This window comes from Balaenoptera borealis (genome assembly GCF_965194805.1).
Source record: "Balaenoptera borealis genome assembly, chromosome: 11".
Lineage (NCBI taxonomy): Eukaryota > Metazoa > Chordata > Mammalia > Artiodactyla > Balaenopteridae > Balaenoptera > Balaenoptera borealis.
Window position 1 is genome coordinate 4955909 of NC_138868.1, and position 12169 is coordinate 4968077.

The following is a 12169-nucleotide window of genomic DNA, read 5'->3' on the forward strand; positions in this document are numbered from 1 at the left end:
CATGGTGACCAGGACCACGCTCTCCAGGCAGGGGCGCACGCACGGGTCCCCTGGACCGCCCCCCAGCCCCGCCCCGGCAGAGCTAGACAGCCAGCATCTGTGAGCTGACACTCCACTTGCAGAGAACTCTGCCAGCACAGACCACCCCCCCGGCGGCACCCGGAGCAAGCGGTCAGCAGTTCGTGGGTTCTGGGCAGCCTAAGAGCTGCAGCAGGGAGCCAGGCAAGGACCCAGGCTGCGGTGGCCACGACCGGCGTAATGAGCCTCTTGAAAGAGAGGGCAGCAGCGGGAGGCCCCCGGCGGCCGGGCTCGGGAGCTGCTCTCCCACGATACAGCACGGGCCCCGGGAGTCAACCCGGGCTGAGCAAACGCATGCAGAGACCCGGGCAGTGACAACGCAACAGGAACAAGCTTCAGATGCTCAAGGGCGCGACCCTGAAGGGGCAATGTTCTCGTAAAAAAAAGTTTTTTTTTTTGGATGCGCTGCACGGCTTGCAGGATCTTAGTTCCCCGACCAGGGATCGAACCCGTGCCCCATGCAGTGGAAGCACAGAGTCTTAACCACTGGACCGCCAGGGAAGTCCCAGGGCAATGCCCTCTTAATGCTTAAACTCCTGAAAGCTCATTAACAATATCCTCACTCAGCTACCTACTCTGTAGTTGTAACTCAAAAGCACAGAAACCTTCTTTTTTAGCATAAAAATTCTTGTACCACTATTTCTACTTTTTTTGCATGACTGAAGACGTTCTACAGTTTTTTGAAAGATGATAAAAATGACGGGTGAAGGATGCAGACGCCAGGCCCCACTGTGACATCTCAGTCCGGGCTGTGGAAGGTGGGGAGGTATTACGTGGACCCAGGACATCGCGGTCCAGTGCGTTTAGGATGCACTGGGTTTCCCGAAGTAAAATAAAGGCCAGCTTTATTTGTTGCAGGCCATCTTAGAATCCAGACCCCGGAAATATGGGCTCTAGAGGGGGGAGGGGGGTCCCACACTTGGCCCCAGAAGCCTCTTGTCATGTAGCAGGACAGCTGTTTCACAGTCTGGGAAACAAAGCCAGGCTGGAGTTTGGGATGCACACGGGAGCTCGCAACGCTGTAGATTTAGGGGCCAGGGGAAGTAAGGATGGGAAAGATCCGCTCCCTGGACAGACAAGGCCTCGGGAATCCTCCGGGCAGCTACGCTGAGTGTCCACTGCACACCAGACACCAGGCCAGAGGCAGAAGGACGAAGATGAAGGTGATCTGTCCCCCAGGCCCTCTCAGGCTGGGTGGACCATGAAAGGTTCTGGACTCCGAGGAGATGGATCTGCCTGGAAAAGCGCTCACCCCGGAGAGCAGAGGCACATCCTCAGTGGCAGCATGGAATACTGGGCCAAAAAGTTCCAACTCTGGACACCACGAAACCAGTGTAGTTTTTCTTAGAAAGGGAAGGATATGATGAAACTAGTTTTCAAAAAATTAATCTGGCCAGAGTGAAAGCTAAACGGGCAAGGGGAAGGTTCTAGAAAGCAGAGACCAACTAGAAGCTGATGTAATCCTCCACCTGGAATCTAGTCCTCCATGGGGTACTGTGGAGGCCCCGGGGGGAAGCCTCAGAGCCCAGGGGTCTGGGTGCGGGAGGGAACAGAGACAGGCCTGAATCTGGACAGCAGAGGAAGGACAGTCATCAAAGTGCTCCCCGCTTCCAGCCTGAGTAAAGAGGAATCCAGCGGGGCCAAGGCGGGCTCCTGTCGCACCCCGGTTCCCCGCATTCAGTCTCCTTTGGGGAACCAAGCTCACTCTGGGGAAAGTTCAGAGAAATGGCCTCCCCCACAAAGGCCAGCCGGAGAACACACCTTGACCTGCAACCAGCTTGCGGGGAGGACATCCCCTCAGCTCCCATCGTGGACAACGCCTGCTCCTTCCAGGGCGGAGTCCCAGGTGGCAGCTGTCCGCACGTGGCAACTCTGGAAAGCACCCAGGCCCCCGGGGCTCAAGTGTCCGGGCCGGGGCCACGCACTCAGGTGGCCTTTAATGCCCATTGAGCAATTTCCTGAGAGTTTTGGGGACCTACCTAGGCAGGTACCACCTCCCCATCTGGGTTAATAGAGGGTACAGCCCAGGGAAGAAATTAAGGTTGCTCACATTTTGTTCTGGAATGAACGAGGGGAGGGGAGCAATCATTCACGCAGTAATTATATTTGCCTCCGGGCGAGCGCTGGGATTAGTTGCACTAGAGCCTGTTTCCTGAGCAGACGCTGCCGTGAGCCAGCCAGCAGGAGAATCCCAGGCAATCCAGCGTACACACCGCCTCTGAAGCACGCCACGTGCTAAGAGGAACCAAAAATGTGAAAACCAGCTCCGTTGCGGCCACAGGTGGACTTCCTTCCACAGCCAGAGACCAGCCTGCTTGGTCAGAGGCCACTTCTAAAGTCCAGCCCTCCGACACCTGTTGAATGTCACCATTTACTGTCCCCGGATCAAAGGATAGAACCTCATAGGCTGACTCTGAAGTTTATCCCAAAAGAATAAATGCACAAGAAGAGTCAACACAATTTTTTGAAAAGAGCAATGAAGGGGTAATTGCACAGTCGATCTCAAAATATACTATGATGCTATGGAAATTAAAACAGCAGCAGGCTGGCACAGAAAGACAGCCACAGGTCAAGAGAGCAGGACAAAAGTTTCCAGAATAAGGAGCCAAGCACCTGCGGACACTGCAAGTGAAAGAGTGCCATTTTAAATGAATGAGGATAGGATAGGCCACGCCATCAACTCCCTAACCACTTACTGGGGGGACAGTTCAGATCCCTACCTCATACCATATTCCCCCTCCCCACCAAAAACCAGAATAATGTCTGAATATAAAACAACAAAATAATAACAGTCTTGGAAGAAAATAAAGGAAGATGTATTTATAGTCTCGGGGTAGAGAAACAAGGCATAGAACCCAGAACCCATAAGAGAAAAGACTGAGTTTTGTTACATGAAACTTTCTAATGTCTTTGCCATAATAAACCACCAAAAACAAGGATGAAGGACTAGCTACAGATCAGAAGAAAAATCTGGAACAAATATAATAAAGAATTAACGTCCACACCAAATAAAAAGTTCCTACAAATCAATAAGAAAAAGGTAAGCAACTCAACAGGAAAATGGGCCAAGTATAAGAGTAGGCAATTTGCACATAAGCCAGTAATGAAGGGAAGTGCACCCAAAATGTGTTATAATTTTTAACCAAATTGATTTTTAAAATAGAATCTGGTGATTCCCAGCACCGAAAGGAGAAGGAAAAGCATGTACCCTCAGAGATGCCTGGTAGGGTATAAATTGGTGCAGCCTTTTTGGAGGAATTTGTCAGTATCTTTAAAATTGTATAAATGGGACTTCCCTGGTGGCGCAGTGGTTAAGAATCTGCCTGCCAACGCAGGGGACACGGGTTTGAGCCCTGGTCCAGGAAGATCCCACATGCCGCGGAGCAACTAAGCCCATTCGCCACAACTACTGAGCCTGTGCTCTAGAGCCCGTGAGCCACAACTACTGAGCCCGCGTGCCACAACTACTGAAGCCCATGCGCCTAGAGCCCGTGCTCCGCAACAAGAGAAGCCACCGCAATGAGAAGCCCACGTACCACAACGAAGAGTAGGCCCCACTCGCCGCAACTAGAGAAAGCCCACACGCAGCAACGAAGACCCAACGCAGCCAAAAAACAAACAAACAAATAAATAAAAGAACACATGATCTTAACTCATTTAAAAAAATATTGTATAAATGGACATACTCTTTGACAAGGAAGGTATCCTACAAAAATGCTTGTGTACGCACATGCACAGGTGCATATGCAATGTTATTCACTGTGTCATGCCCTGTAATAGCAATAAAGCCTGGAAAAACTTAAGTGCTCCGCAACCGGGTAAAAGCCATGAAATACGGTGTGCCCATACTACAAAATACTACTTAGTTTTTAAAAAGGAACGAAAATCTAAAAATAAAGATATAGAAAGTGTTTGTCATACATTAGCAAGTGAAAAAGAGAGGCTACAGAATGATAGGATCTATGTAAAAAATATGAGTACACGTTCAAAACAAAAATAACACACTAAACTATGTGTTGAAGGTGTGGTCATCTCTGACCAGGACACTGGTCTTCCCAGAAAGAGGTACCATGCAGTTAAGTGTTTAAGCTGTTTATATGTATTCATGTAGGTCTTGCATTTTAAAATATACATATTTGTAAAAGAAAGTGGCCAACAAGCACGTGTGAAGATGCTCAACATCATAAGCCACCAGGAAACCGCCCGTCAAAACCACCGTGTGGTACCACTTCACACCTACTAGGATGGTGAGGGCCAAAAAGAGGGAACGTAACCAGGGCTGGCCAGGATGGGGAGAAACTGGAACCCTCGGGTGTCGCTGATGGGGATGTAAAATGGTGCCGCTGCTCTGGAAGACAGTTTCACGTTCCTCAAAAATTAAATACAGGATGGCCACATGATCCAGCAATTTCACTTTTCTGGGTATATCCCCCGAAAGTGAAAGCAGGGACTCATACAGATTCTTGCACACCTGTGTTCACAGTGGCATTATTCACAACAGCCAAAGGTGGAAACGACCCAAGTGTCCATCAACAGGCGAATGGATAAACAAAGTATTAAAATAAGCCACACACAAAAGGATAAACATCATGTGATTCCACAAATATGAGATACCTAGAAAAGGCAAATTCACAGACACAGAAGAGTAGAATAGAGGTTACCAGGGGCTGGGGGTAGAGTGAGAAATGGGGAGTGACTGCTTAATGGATACGGTTCCTGTTTGGGGTGATAAAAACTTTTTTTGGAAACACGTGGTGGTGACGGTCGCACAACATTGTGACTGTAATTAATGCCGCCCTTAAATTGTATACTTAAGGGTGGGAAAAAAGCAGGCCGGGATGGCAGAGCTGGGGGCTGCCACAGCCTCAGGAGGCCACACTCCAGACCTGAGCGTGCAGGGTCCCGGAGGGGTAAGGGTGGAGCCGCTGGGCCTTCGGGGAAGCCACACGGCCCAGGCCCAGCAGAGGAAGGGCAGTGGGGCCCGGGGGTGGCAGATGAGGCACCTCCTGGCTTCAGTTTAACCACTAGAAAAACTACATGCAGGCAAACTGAAAGCACCGAAAAAATCTACATTGAATCAAATACCAACCAAGAAAGCAAATAAGAAAATACCCAGAAAGCACAGTTATCTCCCAGCCCTGCAAAAGGGCTCACAGGCGACGTCACCAGGACAACTTCCCAGGGTCCTGGGCAAGAGAGATCCTGAGTCAGGGGGACAGAGGACAGCGGACATGTGACCCTGGGCACAGATACCATCAGACCCTGAGGTTCCAGCCCCAGGCAGCTGCCACCACTGCTGGAGCCTGAGGTCAACACGCCCACAACACCTCTCCCCTCCTTCCAGCCCCCCACTGGAAGACGGTGTCTGGGACTCTGACCCTCGGACTCTTTTAAAAGGAAACGGCCGCCTAGGGCACGACTCCCCCTGCCACCACGTCCTTCCCACAATGGCCCGCCTCAGCTTCCTCCTCATTGAACCCCAGCCAGCACCCTGCAAGGCACACGCCATCGTCCCCATTTTGTGGATGAGGAAACTGAGGCCAAGAGCTAGCAGACCACCACTTCCCGAGCTGAAGAGAAAGCAGAGAGCAGCCCGCAGCGGCGGGTGGGCCCAGGGGGCCGGCTCTTTGTGCCTCTGCCACCCGCAGCTGTCAGCAGCGCTTGGACCCACACTGTCACCAGGACGCCCGCAGAGCAGAGAGGTCACTGCTTCCTGCACAAATGTGTCCCAGGCCCACAGGGGAAGGGGCTGCACGCGGCCCCCTGCTCCCGTCAGAGCCTCCCCATTCTGAGAGCGTGGTAAGTGACCATCCCAGAGGCCTGCTAAACCGCAGATGTCCAGTTCCTCCCAGGGCTTCTGTAATAATGAACATGGCACTAAGTCCACCTCCCAGCACCCCTCCCCTGCCAGAGGCCAGCCCTGGGCCCTTAGCTTGTCCCCTGGCCCGGCTCTCCCGGCTCTGAAGCTAATTTGCTCACGTCCCCGGCCCAGCTTTAAACAGCCTCCGCTGTCCAAACCCCTCAAGGACAACCGGCTCCCAGCCCGTGCCCACTGGGAGAAGTATTCAAGCAAGGTCAACCCATCAGCAGGTGGACAGATGAGCAAACGTGCTCTCTCCACATGACGGAAGGCTGTTCAGCCGTGAAAGGAGCGGAGCGCTGACACGTGCTACAGCGTGGACGCACCTCGAAAGCATCCCACTAAATAAGAAGCCAGATGCAAAAGGCAGCACAGCCTATGATTCCCTGTATACGAAGTGTCCAGAACACGCGATCCCATAGAGACCCCAATTCGTGGGGTCGGCAGATGGGAAGTTGTTGAAGTTATGGTTTAATGGGTACAGGGTTTTATTCTGGGGTGATGGAAATATTTTGTATCTTGATAGAAGGGGTACATGCACAGCGCTGTGAATGTACTAAGTGCCACTGAATGGTATACTTTAAAATGGTTTATTTTATGTTACGTGATTTTCACCTCAATGTAAAAAAAAAAAAAAAAAAAGATCAATTCAACACCTTTCCCCTGCGTTTCCTATCCTCCTCCTCCAACTAAAGTCTCTGGAAGCTTCCATCGCTTTCTGGACCATATCCAGACTCTGCAGCACGATCCAGCCTCTTTCAGCAGAGACCCGCCGGTTCTTGAGGACAGGGCTCTGGGACTGAGCCCACCTCTCCCAGAGCTGCACAGTCAGCTTCTGTTTGCCTTCCTGTCAACCGGACACCCCGACAGCAAAGGCCCGGGCCTCCTCTGCCATTCTGTCCCATTCTCTCCCCAGGGCTTCACCAGGCACCAAGAGTAGCAGCAACAATAATAAGACATGATACAGGCACGCGTCAACTCACTGAACTATTGGGAGGAAGTATTGTTATACCCATTTTACAGAAGAGAAAACTAAGGTACACAAAGGTGGAGTCAGCTGCCCAAGCCCCCCCCACAAGCAAGGCTCTGCCCACACTGTTAACCACCACAAGAACCCTCACCCAGTGTTGCAGCGATAAATAAGTCAGACAGCGGGCTAGAGGTCCAAGGTCCCACACAGAAGAAAAATCCGGATTGTGTGATAATAGCTTCTAGACCTTCCAGGCAGAAAGATCAAGGACCCCATTACACAACAGGCACTGCAGCTCTGCCACCACCGGTCCCTCACCCGGGCCAGGAATGGTGCTAAGGGTTTCCCAGGCAGCATTTAACGTTCCGGACCATGCTGGCTGGGGGTTGGGGGGACCAGGTGAGGACACAGAATACAAAGAAGCTAAGTAAGTTGTCCTTAGTCAAACAGGTACTGAGCCTCTAGACCCAAGTGGTCTGACCCCAAAGCCCCCGCCCTCAGCCCTGGCAAGCCCAAGCTGCTGGGTAGGAAGCCACGCTGAGTCCTCACCTAACTGCACACACCCCCATCCCGTGTGCAAATTCTGCTAAATGCCTGAGCGGTGACACAGTGCAGCTGAAATTAAACAGGTTCCAAATACGACGGGATCTCCACAGCAAATGCTGGATCATGTGGGTGCACTGGGTAAATTCTTGGAACTGAACGGGAGGGTTCAAGGCACGTGGGCCCTGCTTTGGGAAGCAGAGAGTCCTTTAGGGGAACTCTCAGCGGACTCTCCGCAGCAATTAGTTAACTCAATACCCACCTGCCGGGCCCTCCCCGTGGGCCAGGCAGTGAGCATCTGCAGTAACCACCCAGGGGGCAGTCCTGGAGCAAGTTCTGTGGGGCTAAAAGGGAGAGGCCTGGGCCGTGGGGCTGGGGCAGGCCATTCCCAGCACGGGGACCACTAGAACAAAGGCATTTCCGTGGGCTCACCGCTTCAAATTGCAACAGGAAGCAATCAGGGAAAATAATTGGCTACCAACTTACTGGCTCCACTCCGGACTGTGGCATAAATCTAACACAGAAATCAGGGACATGACATGTCAAGAACAGTCAAAAGAGCTCTGCAGAAAGATCCCTCCTTTTCGTCCCATTTTAGGACCAGATTACCACATTAGCCGGTGCTCTAAAAACCTCGCGTTGACATGCTTTCTAATGTTAAAATAATCGAGTCTATTTTTGCCTCCTACACAACTGAACTCCACAGATGTGATTCCTTCTCCTTGGGGGCTCGAACCGCAGGACAGGCACTCGAGTCCAGCAACATCACCCCAAAGGTCCAGGAAATCCAAAACTGCAACACAGTGAAAAGCAACGCAGCCGGCTGAGAAACCCCACCTTTAAAACAAACATCTTCCCCAAAAAAACCCTTTTGCCTCCGTGATCCAGGCATTTCCGGAAAGAGAAGGAGAAGCGTTGGCCTGAACTACCCAGATACTGTCATTGTTTTGTCGTCACCTTGTTTTGCTAGTATCAGACAGGGCCAAGAATGTAAACACGCTCCTGAGACAGGCAAATTTGGGGTGAAACCGCCAAGAGTCTCCGGGCTTGGGCTGGGAGGCAAGAGGACTTGAGGAAACTACCCCCTCTCCGCCCCCCAAACCTCAATGGAGGGGCCGCAGCGCTGGGAATGTGACCACAGAGCCAGGCCAGGACACCTCCCTGCAGTGTCCACACTGGAAATATTCAGGGAGACAGCTGTTTGTCTTAAAGAGGCCCAGACAAAGGGACCCGAGCCGCCCCCCACCCACCCGCGACTGCCACCGGCAGAACAGCAGCCTGGAGAGCACCGGACTCGCAGTGCCGTGTCCACTTGGCCAGCCACACTCCAGAAAAACAGAACACTCACGTCGGAAGAGAATGATTTAAGTAGCGAGAGGCTTGCTTCAAAAACCACATGGCAATCTCCAAATTAAAAGAACATGTGTAGCTTTTCACAAGGCGCTTCGTTTCCTGAGTCCTCCTGACCTCAACTCCACCCCTTGGGACACACCAAAAGTTGGAGAGAAAGGTCTCCAGTCCCCGATCTCCCAAAGGGTGGGTGTCTAGCTGAGGCCCCACGCCGCGCGCTGCGACCACGTCACCCCGAGGCGGCCCCACGCAGCCGGCCCCCGGGGTGGACACCGGCCGGGTGTCACTGTTTGGGGCCCCAGCGGCCAGACGGGTCGTCCGGGCACCTGGCAGGTGTCAGTCCGTTTGGAAACCGACAGCAACGCAGATGAAAGGGGTAGCGCCACAGGCCAGGCCGCCCGGCGCCCGGTTCAGAACTTTCTCTGCAATTTAAATCAGTTCCCGGAGCTCGCAGGCCGGCCGCGCGGCCATCGGAAACAGGGTCGGGAAGGAGTTCCCGACACTGGGCGGCAAGGCCTGCCTCCGGGCCGAAAGTCCCCGCTCCGTGTCTGCCCGCGGGCCGGGGTCCCCCCGGTCCCCGCACGGCCTCGGCCGGCGGGCTTCGGGCGGACGCACTTCGGAGCGCGCCCCGGGGGCCGGGCAGGTGAGGACCCGCCCGCGCCGCACCTGGCGGGGTCGACGCCGCCCGCGCGCCCTCCTCGCCGGCCCGGGACGCGGGACGGGACCCGGCTTCCCCGGGAGGGGCTCGGGCGGGCGAGACAAAGGGCCCGCGCGCAGCCCCCGGGCGGCGGGCGCGGCGGGGGGGCGGCGAGAACCCGCGGCGCGCGCCCCAACTCGCCCCCAACTTCCAAAGTCGCTTCCGAGGCGGCGCCGCGCACTTGGCCGCGGGGCGGCCGAGCCGCCCGGGCGCCCGGGCCATTGTCCCTCCGGCCCGCGCCCACCTACCCGCGGCGGGGGCCAGGCTGCAGCAGAGCGCGAGCAGCAGCAGCAGCGGCGGCGGCGGAGGCCGGGGCGGCGCCGCCTCCATGTTGTCCGGAGCCGGACGGGCCCGCGCCGCGCTCACTCGGGCTCCATGGCGCGGCGGCCGCGGCTCCTCGCGCGGCTCCGGGCGCCTGCCGCCTCCCCCCTCGGGCGCCGCGGACCAGGACGACGGGGGAGGAGGCAGGAGGCGCGGGAGCGGAAGCCGCGCCGCGTCTCCGCCCCCCGCCGCCGCCGCCGCCGCCGCCCTCCCGCGCCCCACGCGCCGGCCGCGCCCTCCAGCGGGCGCCCCCCGGAGCCGGCCCGCGGCGAGGCGGCCGCCGCGCGAGGTCCCCGCGGCTCTGCCCGGGCCCCCGGCCCCCTGGGGCCGGCCGCCGGGGCTCCGCGGGGGCGCGGGGTCGGGCGCCGGGTTTGCACCCCGCGGGGCTCGGGGGCCGATCAAGTCCCGGAAGCAGGTGTGTTACCTGTAGAGCTGCCGGGACGGGGCTTGACCGTTGGGGAAACTGAGGCACGGGGGCGGGGCGTGCGAAGGGGGTTGCCCGAGAGCACACGGTGAGGCAGTTTCTGGGCTGGAAGCCAGGGGCCCCGAGCCAGGTGCGCGCGCTTTCCCGCGACCGCAGCCACCCCGGCAGCGTCCCGCCGGGGGCGGCCCCGCGACACCTGTTCTCACTGGGGAGGGCACAGGAGGGCGACCGCGAGTCGGTGCAGGGCAGGGACAGAGGCGGGTGATGGAGAGTCAGGTGGGGACTGCACGGGCTGGGAAGTGGGGCGGGGCGGGGTGGGGGGTTGAGGTTTTATTTTTAAACTAAATGTGTACCCTAGACGTTAATTATGGTACTCGAAGACCGAGCGGTAGACACGCTGTTCTTCCAAATATGCTTGTAGGCGGCCTCTAGGGTGGCAGACCTCACCTTTGATCGTTCAACAAGCAGGCACTGAGCCCGGCCACCCCCGACCCATTCCCCCCACCCCGTCCCCCGCCGTGCCCACCTGAGCATCAAGCTCAGCCACTGAACCCTCAGGGCACGGGAAGGCCTGGGAAGGGGCAGCACAAGCTCTGGAACCCATAGGCCCAAGTTCAAACTCTGGTTCTGCGGCTTCCTAGAACTAGGTGTGCCCTTGGGTAGGTCCAAATATAACCTCTCTGGGCAGACTTTCCTCCCTTACAAAACAGTGAGAACAATGCTTACCTTGCAGGTGCTGAGACAACTATAGGCAACTCACATGAACAAGCCGGTACTACATGGATGTAGGTATTCTTCACGTGTTTGTGACAACTGTACAAAGCAAGTGGTCAGGCAGAATGTCTCTGTCCCATAGGGTTTATATTGTAGGGAAGGAGACAAACAAAAACAAGAAGATAGATAAATTTAAAACCAAAACAAACAAACCAAAACACCATTAACAGACCGAGGAAGGCCCCAAAAAATGAAGCGTGTTGGGCTGCAATGTCTGGGGAAATTCTGACTTAGGGGGGTAGGGACGTGTGAGCTACCACCAAGGAGTGGCACGGCCAGATAGAGCAGTAGGAGAAGCCAGCTGGGGCTGGTGCGTATCAGACCTGGAAAAGGAGTCAAGAATTTATCCCAAGTCAATGGGAAGCCATTTAGGGGTTTATGCAGCAAAATCCTTTCTGATTCCTTTCTCACACCCTATGCCCAACCACAGCTGCACATCCCATTGGCTCTACTTTCAAAATAGTGGCAGACTCTTAACACTTCTTATACCTCCAATATCACCACCCCGGTTTGGGTCACATCTCACCCCAGTGGGTCTCCCACTTCCAGCTTTGACCCCCTTCAACCTAAACTCACAGCAGCCAGAGTGAGTCTGTCAAAACAAGTCAGCTTACATCCCTACTCTGCTCAAGAACCTGCTATGGCTCCCATACCAGTTAGAATATAAGCCAAAAGGCGTTATGGCACCTACAGGGCCTGATCTGGCTACATCTCTCCCTTTGTCTCCCCAACCTCCTTATGCACTCTTCTTCCTCTCCCTCACCCAGCTCTGGCCACAGTGGCCTTCTTGCTGGTCCTTATGCACACAGCACGCACTCCTGCCCCAGGGCCTTTGCACTTGCTGGTCTCTGTGCTGGAACTCTTTTACCACAGTTACCCACATGGTTTACTCCATTACGTCTTCAGCTCCTCAGCCAGACCTTCCCTGACCCACTTTGGAGATTGCAAAACACACCCCCTCCACTGCCCATCCTTGCCAGCACTTCCAGCTCTATTTCTCTGCTCCACTTTTCTCCTTTGCACTGACCAATATCTGACATACTAGTGTTTACCTATCTTTCTTCCTTCCACAAGAACAAACTTTCACTTGTTTTGTTGCACGTGTGTCCCCCAAGCCTATACCAGGGCCTGGCACATAGTAGGTGCTCAATA

The 12169-nt window shown here is 55.1% G+C and overlaps 1 protein-coding gene across 4 annotated transcripts in view; it reads right to left on the bottom strand.

The window, feature by feature from the left end:
• LRP5 (LDL receptor related protein 5) overlaps positions 1–9966 on the bottom strand; it is a 110765-nt gene extending 100799 nt beyond the window's left edge. For 2 of the 4 annotated variants that reach the window (XM_082342845.1, XM_082342844.1), the window contains exon 1: positions 9747–9964. In XM_082342845.1, the coding sequence (XP_082198971.1) occupies positions 9747–9828 (82 nt within the window). In that variant the 5' untranslated portion in view covers positions 9829–9964. Of the gene's footprint in view, positions 1–9746 lie in introns of all 4 variants that reach the window. The other 2 variants (XM_082342846.1, XM_082342847.1) reach the window with 2 other exon arrangements.
• Between the last annotated feature and the right edge of the window lie 2203 nt (positions 9967–12169).